This window comes from Schistocerca serialis, unplaced genomic scaffold, assembly GCF_023864345.2.
Source record: "Schistocerca serialis cubense isolate TAMUIC-IGC-003099 unplaced genomic scaffold, iqSchSeri2.2 HiC_scaffold_16, whole genome shotgun sequence".
NCBI classification, from domain to species: Eukaryota; Metazoa; Arthropoda; class Insecta; order Orthoptera; family Acrididae; genus Schistocerca; species Schistocerca serialis.
The window spans coordinates 152,399-162,659 of NW_026047719.1; the positions used below are offsets into that span (position 1 = coordinate 152,399).

Below are 10,261 nucleotides of genomic sequence, written 5' to 3' on the forward strand. Positions count from 1 at the left end.
GCTCTGCACTCGGCACGGCCACACCCTGCTGCAGACCGGGCTCGTCCCTCTGTACGCGTCTGCCTGCGCATCAACACAACACGACCTTTTTTTTTTTTTTTTTTTTTTTTTTTTCTCTCTCTCTACCGCCATCCCTCCTTCTCGCGTTTTACTCGTTGTTGCAGCAGCGGCGCACACCTACACATCCACAGCCCCAGCCGAGCCGGCCTCACCTCAGGGCCCGCCGCCAGCGTCTCCTCCTCGGGCACAGGTGCGGTGCTGTGGCCGCCCATCCAACCGCATTGCTGGCCGTCCAGCCACCAGGCGTTCCCACTGCCGCGAGCCACGCCGCGCACCGACCCTGCTGCAGAAAACGAAGCATAGCCAGAGACCGACCGATACACAAAGCAAGCCGTCGCCTCGCCTCTTGTCCTTCCTGCCTTCCTTCCGCCCCCGCCCTTCTCACACCACCGCCTCTCCACTTTCGCCCCCCCCCCCCCCTCCTTTTTTTTTTTTTTGTTTTCTTCTTTCTTTCTTTCTTTCTTTCTTTCTTTCTTTGGCCCTCTCTCCTTCCCGCCATGGCGGTTACGGCACCGCCTGCAGCGGCAGATTTTTTGCGCCCACACGCCTACTCCTACCACCATTAACCTTGCCCTGCCCTGCCCTGCCCATCAACGTCGCAGTCGAACCGACGCTTGCCAACACACTGCCCACGTTCCTTTCTCTTTTCGGCCTACGCCCATTACGCGCCGCCGCCACAGCACCTTCCCTTCCCACAACACACCGACGTCATCACACGCACCCAAAACAGGGGCCACGACCGTGTTCCTCGCCCACTCCCATCCCGCACGGTACGCACATTCCCAACTACTACCGCGCACCCTCCCTTTCCAATCTGTGTGTCTCTGTGTCTGTGTCCTGTCCGCGCGTGACGCCTCTCAACATCCGCCGTCCCCCGTCCCGTTTTCGCCCCCATGCCGTCGTCGCGCCGCCTCCTCCCCGTCCACCGCCGCCCCTGTCCGCCCCGCACCACACCATACACCGCTGCTTGTCCCGGCCGTTGCCACCAAAGGCGCCGACCGCAAACGCGCCACGCCGCAGCCCCCGTGCGTCTCGCGCTCGCTTGCATCTCCGTGCCGACGCTGCCTCTCTTCCCACTCGCACTCGACCTCGACAACACAGTCTTTGGCTCCGCCACTGCGTGTTCCGGTGGTACGCACGCTGCAACACGTATGTATTCATTACCAGAGCGATGGCGAGGCATGACAGCATCTCTGTCTGACCAGAGAGTTCTTTATCGCTGCTAGTCGGCGCTTGGACCGCGCCAGACGACAGTAGTGGCACGCACCGGGTCGCCAGGAACAGTTGTTATATATATTGTAGCGCGAGTCGGGAGAGGTAGTAGTCGGTCGACAGTAGTAGCGGGTGGACGGTTGTACTGAGCGGGCGTCGGCGGCGTGCTCTGCTCGTCTCGCGACTCTGGTCACGGTTCGGGACGATGTATAGTATATTGTGTTATAATCAAAAGGTGGTGTGACGCTGCATTGCGCAAATCTGATAACGTATGTTCATTGTACTTATTTTGTTCAACAACAAAAGCCCCACTATTACTTTTTTTCTAAAGTAACTTTTGTCTCTTAACGAAAAACATTCACTTTTTAAAGACTACTTCCTATGGCATTTCCCTCCAAGGAGTGCAATTAATTACCAGCCAGCACTCATTCATTGCACACAGCTGTGTAAGGGGTATCTACAATTGAGGAGCGGATATAAATGCAATTTTTTGTTTTTTTTTTTGTGTGTGTGTTGTAACCTCCCAGCAAAATTTAAAATAATGGACAATGTTATTTACGGATGCTAATGGACATTGGCGCTAATTGTAACCTCGCCCACAATGAGAGGTATTGAAAATGGCAACAACAATGTGAAATTCGCAATCTGACTCAAATATAAAGTCTTCACACAACATTTAAAAAAGTCCGTTCAGTGACAAGAAACTTCAATTAAACCGAAATATCGGTCTTTGGCCCTGTGCAAAACAATCAGAATTAAAGTCTTACCTCCGAATAAATGGACGTCACATTTCTGCTCTGGTTGTTGCGCAGCGCTTGGAGGAACTGCATTGCAAATAATAATATTCTCTTTTTTTGTGATTTTAGTGACATTTTTCTTCAAAGAAGTGGAATGAAATGTGAAGTGCAACGAACTCTTTAGTTCAATAAAAAATTAAATGTTTGAAAAATGCTTTTGAAATAAAAATTATTATTGGGGAACTTGTTGGAGAATAATTACAATTTTTCATTATCTAATGATTATATTAATTAAACAGTATACCTTATTCACCATCTTGACCAGTGTTGCCGACCGCCTACATCACACAACCGCACTCGGCTGCTACTACTGACCGACCGCTCTGCATGACGACTATTAGCGTACTGAACGCGACGACTACTGACAGAGTACAGCCCTCAACTACACAGAGCTACGGACTCGCAACGACTACTGACAGACTGACTGACTGAGAACCGCTCGCAACACTCGCGCAGTCCAGCGCAAACTCTCTGGTCACAGATGCTACAATGTCTCGCCATCGCTACTATGTTACATACGTGTTTCAGTGTCTTTTTCATTGGGGTAACGATCTTTGGCTCTTTTTATTCTGAATACAGGGCCAAAGGTCAACGCTGCTGCCCTTATACAATTTATCAGGTTTCGTTATGTCTGTTGCAATGTTACATACGGTTCACTCTTTCATTAATATTATCGTTGGGTTTGTTTTGTAGGGACGTTAACATTCTGGCACATTTTTATTATCATCGGACTCTCTGCTATTTGTGCAGGGAGGTTATACCTGGGTCCATTTCCATTTCCATTTCCATTTTAATATTGATAGACTTTTTGTTTTCTTTTTTGTTTCTTGTTGTTTTTCCTTCTTTTTTTTTTTTTTTTTTTTTTTTTTTCCCGCTCTCACCACCACCGCCGCATCACGCCTTCCGTTTTCTTCGTTTCTTTTCTGTTCTTCAACTGCTTCAACATCACCGCGCCCCATTTCCACACCACAGCCATCAGCCTCCAAGACGGGCGGGCGCAGTGTGCCATTTCCGGCGCACAAGCACACCCGTGCGGTACTCTCCTCGCCCCCACGCCACCAACAACACAGCGACCACGCGGCTTTCAGGCATGGCACGGCACGGCACCGGCGAAATGCGCCGCCCCCGCCCCTCCGCGCATCCGTCCGTCTCGCCACGTTCACTGACAGCCGCGTCTGCGGCTACACCACGACAACCACAACACAACACCGCTCCCCTCCCTGGCAACTCACATTGTTTTTCTCCTCCTCTTTTGCACAAACCACAACGCCGAGCACAGGCGCAAGCCACCCACACCGCGCCCCTCCCCGTCCCGTCTTTGGCCGCCGCTCCTCGTTTCCTCGTTTGCCCCCTCCCATCTCCCGAAATGCCATGCCAGCAGCGTTACGCATGCCCCTCCCCTGTCCACACAACACTACCGCCTAACGAACAGCCTTTTCCGGGCCACATCCAGGGCACGCCCACCTCCAAACACTGCCAATTCACGGACGCACACACACACACACACACACACTCACTTTCTCGACACCTTTCTGTACGGAGGGTGCGTCATCTCGACCGTGACAGAGTGACGGCAACTATCGACGATCCATTTCCCCCCCACTGGTAAAACATGTCCACTAACACCTACATACATCATTCAAGTACACAGACAATAGCATTACACACAATGGGAGGGCACACGAACATGGACGGCACGGCACTGTCATACACTCTTCCTCAGAACCATATCAACAAACGTTACGTACATCCGGGAAAGCGAAAGCGAACGCGAAAGCGAAAGCAAAAGCAAAGGCAAAGCCCAATGCAGCCGTCAAAGGTAACGTTCACCACGGCAGACACTTGCAGCCGCGCCGCCGTTAAACGCATTTCAGTGCGGCTCCAATACGCCTCCGACACGGGAACGTTCCGTTGCTCTACGAATGCGTTTCTCCCCTTTTTCCCTTCCTCTCTCTTTTGCCCCCCCTCCTTGCACTCTTGCCTCATTCCTCACGTTCTGCCCAGACATTCGACCGATCAAAGTCAACCTTTCGTTACCGTTCTCAGCGCGACGGTGTACAACAGTATGACGGGTGTGCCCAAGACTTCGGTTCAGTTGCGTGACGCCGGTCTATCGCGCCGATCGACAGTTACTCAGGGGGCGACGGATCGGACCACGTCACCGACACACAAAACACTTTCAAACAAACAAATACATACCGGATGGACACAGACAAACACGTGTACAGACATTCGCCAAACAAACGACCGCCGCCGCCGCCGTCGTCGTCTAGCGTGCATCTTGAATGACGACATCGGTGTGCGTGCGTCGTACGCAATCAGTCAGACACGGCTATCAAACATCAGAGTCGAATGGTACATCATCGTGCGTGTCGCCGTACACGTACAGTACAATACAACAACAATGCGTCTTAATGGCACGTTCATTTCAACGTCACTCACACACCTCCACGCTGCAGTTACGTCGCACCATTGTCAAACTCGGCGTACAGCAAAGGGAATAGTGGGCGGCAAAAAAAAACCAAACAAAAACATTTCACATTTCACCCTCGCCATGTATGATGTGCAAAAAAACAAACCCGCAAACGGCCGTCGTTACGGTGACACAAAAGTCGCCGATCACACTGTCCCCCCTCGCAGACGGGTAACACACACACACACACACACACACACACACACACACACACACACACACACACACACACACCAACAACACCAATGGGTCAAAAACCACGCCAACGAGGCGTGCCACCATTCCACGCCACGGCGACCAACCTCGTGGCCGTACCCCGCGCAACACGCTTTGACGCGCCCCCCCACCCACAATCAAAATGCACACATACATCACAGCCGTCCACACAAACAACAACAACAATTCCGCCCTTCCCGCAAAAGGCAAGTTGGTGGCCCTGAAAAGGGCCGTTTTGCCGCTCTCGCAACGGAGGAGCCTTCTCCATCCTTCCTTCCATTCCAGAGCCACCTCCTTACTTGGAGCTCGTGTACTTGGTCACCGCCTTCGTGCCCTCGCTCACGGCGTGCTTGGCCAGCTCGCCAGGCAGCAACAGCCGCACAGCGGTCTGGATCTCGCGGGACGTGATGGTCGAGCGCTTGTTGTAGTGCGCCAGGCGAGAAGCCTCGGCCGCAATGCGCTCGAAAATGTCGTTCACGAAGCTGTTCATGATGCTCATCGCCTTCGACGAGATGCCCGTGTCAGGGTGCACCTGCTTCAGCACCTTGTAGATGTAGATGGCATAGCTCTCCTTCCTCTTGCGCTTCTTCTTCTTGTCGCCCTTCGAAATGTTCTTCTGCGCCTTGCCAGCCTTCTTGGCGGCCTTCCCGCTAGTCTTGGGCGGCATCTCGAACCAACGTACGGCAGCAGCAACACCAGTAGCAAGCGCTCCGCTCTAGTCAGCGTCTCCCCACACAGTGGCACCCGCCGCCAGCCGCCGCCGCACCTTTACCAGCTCGCCCTGTTGCGGCCGCCGACCAATGGGGCGCGCGCGCAACCGGCCGCCGCACCCGAGCCCATAAAGCACCCCCACCCCGGCTGCGCCGGCACGCACGCACGCGACAGCGCGCTGAGCCGCCGCAGCGAGAGGACGCTCTGGCTCGCCGCTCCGCTTTGTGTCGCTGGCGCTTTTGTTCGCGCGCGTCATTGTCCGCCGCCAGCCGCCGCCGCACCTTTACCAGCTCGCCCTGTTGCGGCCGCCGACCAATGGGGCGCGCGCGCAACCGGCCGCCGCACCCGAGCCCATAAAGCACCCCCACCCCGGCTGCGCCGGCACGCACGCACGCGACAGCGCGCTGAGCCGCCGCAGCGAGAGGACGCTCTGGCTCGCCGCTCCGCTTTGTGTCGCTGGCGCTTTTGTTCGCGCGCGTCATTGTCCTCGCGCCTTTGTTAAGGCACGTGGTCACTGGCGAGTGTGCTACGGAAGCTGCCGCGAATCCCCACTGCTGACTACTCGCTTGCGAGTGTGTCAGCGGCGAAATTGTCGTGCACTCCTCGTTACCGGCTGCGAATCAAATCGATTCAGTAATCGATTTGTGCCGCGCCTAGGGACCGTTAGGGCACGACGTGAGCCAGGACCCCCTTCACGTGGGACAAGTCCGCGGTCACTAGAGTAGAGACGACCATCTATCCTACCTACCACACAACTGCCCTATGGACCGACAAACGACTAGTGACGCTGACCAGGCATACCTGCCCACCGCTGACTCGAACCACCGTGACCGAGAGTTCATCCTCATGAACAAGATCGCTCACGGGGGCTCTTACCCCGGTCGAGATGACGACTTGGCGACCATGATTACCTCCGGAAATATCCGGAAAGCCGCTGCACTACCGAGCTCGGGGAAGCAAGAATCGGGCGTGCCACCGAGAGCCTCGCCGGTCGCACCGCAAAAAATTGCGGTCCCGGCGACGGCGGCCTCGAAGGGAGTTGCGCCGCTGGACTCGACCACCCAAGAGGTCGATGCTCCCCCGGTTGCCCCACTGGCCCCGATGCAACAGGAAGAACCCCTTGTCTCGCTAGTAGACGCGCCGTCCTGCGCTGGGGACATCCCTGCGGTCTGGACGGGCGCTAAGACAGCGCAAGAGGCTACTGAGATGGAGGTCATCGACCTCCCAGACGCGAACCTTGCCGAGGCAATCGCCGAGGCAGAAAGTCGTGATGCAGACCATGACGACGCCCGTGCGCCCAGGAAGCGCCGGGCCGTGACACACGACGACTCAGACACACACTCCTCGACCTCTGACTCTGCAAGGCCGAGGAAGAAGGCACCCAGAGCCTCCCGCGCTGCCGCTGCAGCTGCTGGGAGGGCTGGTGCTAGTGCCGCCAAGGCACCACACCCAACGAGGACGCAGCAGCCCACTGCGACAGTCGCTGCCGCCAGGCAGCCTGATGAGGACGGCTTTGTTGCCCCACCTAGGAGGCACACCGCCAAGGCTGCCGCACTGCAGCCACCGCAGCCGCTGCCGACCACAAATGCGTTCGCAGGGGCGAACGTAGATGAGATGGAGGACGACGAGGCGCCCCTGGCGCCGCCACAGAGGAAGCCGCCGCCCCCACCACCCATCGTCGTCCAATGGGACGGCGAGTACAGAAACTTCGAGCAAAAGCTCGTCAGGTTGGCCGCGTCAACCACCCTCAAGTCTGCCGGCCGCGACCTCTACAAGGTCACGGTCACGTCACACGAGGAATACCGTGCGGTGATGGACGCCATCTGCAAGGAAGGCCTCCATTGCTTCACACACCCCTCTGAGCCGCTCAAACTCCTGAAGGTGGTATTCCGCCACCTTCCTCTCAAGTTTGGGGCGGACTACCTCCGCGAGGAGCTCGAGGACATGGGATTCGGCATCAGGTCCACAGGCCTGATGAAGTCTCCCAGGACCCACCGCGACATGCCGCTGTACCAAGTTGTCCTAGTCGACAACCTGGAAAATCGAAAGATCTTCCAGGTACAGCGGGTCGGCCGTGTCAAGGTCGAGGTCGAACCGCTTAGGGCCAAGGGGAAAAGGGCCCAATGTTTCTCCTGTCAGCGGCTAGACCATGTCTCAAGGTACTGCTCCATGCCCCCCCGCTGCGTCAAGTGCGCGGGACAGCATGAGAGCCGATCTTGCGGACTCCCCCGCGAGGACAAGCCGACCTGCTGCAACTGCGGCGGGCCGCACGTAGCCTGCTACAGAGGCTGCACGGCCTTCCAGAGGGGCCGGAACCAGCAGCGAGGCAGAGGTGCTCCTTCTAGAAAGGTGCACCCTACCACCAGCTTCGCTGCCGCCACCAAGAGCGGGCTACAGCGCTCGGGCCATCACGATGGAGAGTTACAGCAGACGTCTGCGCCTTCCACGGCTCCGCCCGAGAGGGCAGCAGCTCTCGTGGCCGCGCCTGACGCGCGGGCTGCCCGTCCACGCAGGCGTCGCCGGCGCGCAGGGCGTGCCACCCGTGCCGCAGCGCAACAGACTGTCACCGACACTCCGCCGCAGCAGCGGCAACCAGCCCGCGCTGCGCCACGGCTGCAGCCGGACACTGTCACCCCGCGGCAGTCAACGCCACCAGAGAGGCCCCAGCCAACCGCCCCTGTGGCGGAGGTCGCCCCAGCGACATCCGGCGTCTCCTCTGCACCAGAAGCAGCAGCTGAGCTCCGATCGCTTCTGCGATCGTTGAGCCAGGTGCTCGAGCAACTGCCGGTGCTCGTCACCGCAGTCACGGCGGCCCTCCAGGTCGGCGTAGTTCCCCAACCCCGCCATGGATAACAACCATGTCCACGGCCTCACAATCTGCGCGTTTAACGCGAACAGTCTGTACCCACAGCAAGGGGAATTCAGGGAGTTCTTGCGCGACGAGGCAATAGATGTCTGCCTCGTGTGCGAGACCTTCCTGAAGCCTGGGGTGCATGTTAATGTGGCCAACTACCGGTGTTACCGCACCGACAGGCTGACCCACGGCGGAGGGACGGCCGTTTACATCAGGGCCTCCCTAAAACACCACGAAGTCCAGCTTCCGCCCCTTGCCGCTGTGGAAGCCACTGGGGTGGCTGTTACCACTACGGCAGGGGTGATCACCTTCGTCGCGGTCTACAGGCCGCCGAGGGGACTGCTCCAGGAGGCTGACTTCGATGTCCTACTGGCGTTGCGAGGGAAGATTTTCATTGCGGGTGACCTTAACGCTAAGCACACGCAGTGGAACTCCCGCCTCACCAACGCCAGTGGCCGCCGCCTCCTCCGCGCCACGCAACGGCATGGCGCGATTGTGCTGGGGCCTTATGATCATACGGTATTTCCCAACCGAGGCCAGTCTGACGTGCTCGACATCGCGGTACTGAAAGGTGTCGGGCACTTCACATCTGCCACCGTCCGTAACGCCCTGTCGTCCGACCACCTCCCGGTAGTCTTCGACATGGACGTCATCGGCGCGTCCCTGCCTCCCGCCCGCCGCAACTTCCGCGGCATCGACGAGGCGCGCTTCCGAGCGGAGGTCTTAGACCGCCTCGAGGGAGCGCCTGACCCGTACGTGGAAGGCGCGGACGGGGCACTGAACTTCCTCACGCGCCACACACTCGCGGCCGCAGAGGTGGCCACCCCCAGGCAGCCAGGACGGCCGCGCGAGATGTCTCGCCAACTCCCCCCGCACATCCTGGAGGCGATCACTGACAAGAATCGCCTCTTTCGGGAGTGGCAACTCACACGGCTGCCGGAAACGAAACGCCGCCTCAACAGGGCGCGGCGTGAGATTCGGGCAGCCATTGAAGACCATAGAAACCGAGACTGGGCGGGCCTGGTGGCTACCCTCACGACAACAGACGGCAGCGCATGGCGGACCGCCAAGCGCTTCCTCCGGAGACACCAACGCGTTCCGCCTCTCCATGTGGGGGGAAACGTCGTCTGCGAGCCAGATACAAAGGCGAGTGTCCTCGCAGACACATTCGCGGAGAACTTCCAACCCGCCGAAGGCGTCGTCGACGTCGACCACGTCCGCATGGTGGAGGACCGCCTGCCGGTCTTCCTCGCTGCGCGGGCCGACGACGACGAGATCGAGGAGATATCGGCGGAGGAAGTAGACCTGCAACTCCGTCGCCTCAACCCCAAAAAGGCGGGTGGCTCGGACGGGGTTACCAACAGTCTGCTGAAGATGCTGCCGCCGGAGATACACCAGACTCTGGCGGACATCTTTAACAGCATTCTTCGCACTGGCACCTACCCTTCCGCGTGGAAACACGCGGAAGTCATCGCCATACCAAAGAGCGGGAAGGACCCCCGCCAGGCAGCGAATTACAGGCCGATCAGCTTGCTCCCGTCCCTCTCAAAAGTATTTGAGCGGCTGTACGTGGGGCGGCTGCTCCGCCACGCCACGGAGCAGCAACTCATCCCGGAGGAGCAATTTGGGTTTCGGAGCGGCCATTCCACCAGCCAACAGCTGCTGCGCCTGGTGGAGCAGGCGATGCGAGCGCTGGAGACGCGGGAGTACCTCGGGGCGGTGCTTCTAGATGTCTCCAAGGCCTTCGACTGCGTGTGGCACGACGGCCTCGTGTACAAACTCTTTGCACACGGGGTACCGACGTCACACGTGGTCCTGCTGCGCTCGTATCTCTCGGGACGAACTTTCCACGTCCGAGCAGACGGTGGCATCTCCACAGATAGACAGATCCGCGCGGGAGTGCCACAGGGGTCGGTACTCGGCCCCCTGCTGTACTCC

At 58.2% G+C, this 10,261-nt stretch overlaps 1 protein-coding gene across 1 annotated transcript; it reads left to right on the forward strand.

The window, feature by feature from the left end:
- The first annotated feature begins 6,231 nt into the window (after positions 1–6,231).
- Positions 6,232–8,233, forward strand: LOC126443575 (uncharacterized). The gene is made up of 2 exons (XM_050090956.1): positions 6,232–7,196; positions 7,774–8,233. Exons 1-2 carry the CDS (start codon positions 6,232–6,234, stop codon positions 8,231–8,233), a joined length of 1,425 nt encoding a protein of 474 aa, XP_049946913.1.
- Positions 8,234–10,261: the final 2,028 nt, after the last annotated feature.

What these genes read in the sequence shown, in the direction of transcription:
- LOC126443575 (XM_050090956.1), top strand. Translation starts at nt 6,232, where the DNA reads ATGGACCGACAAACGACTAGTGACGCTGACCAGGCATACCTGCCCACC. An exon ending in TTCGAGCAAAAGCTCGTCAG is followed by an intron (nt 7,197 to 7,773) that starts GTTGGCCGCGTC and finishes ACGGCCTTCCAG; the next exon opens with AGGGGCCGGAACCAGCAGCG.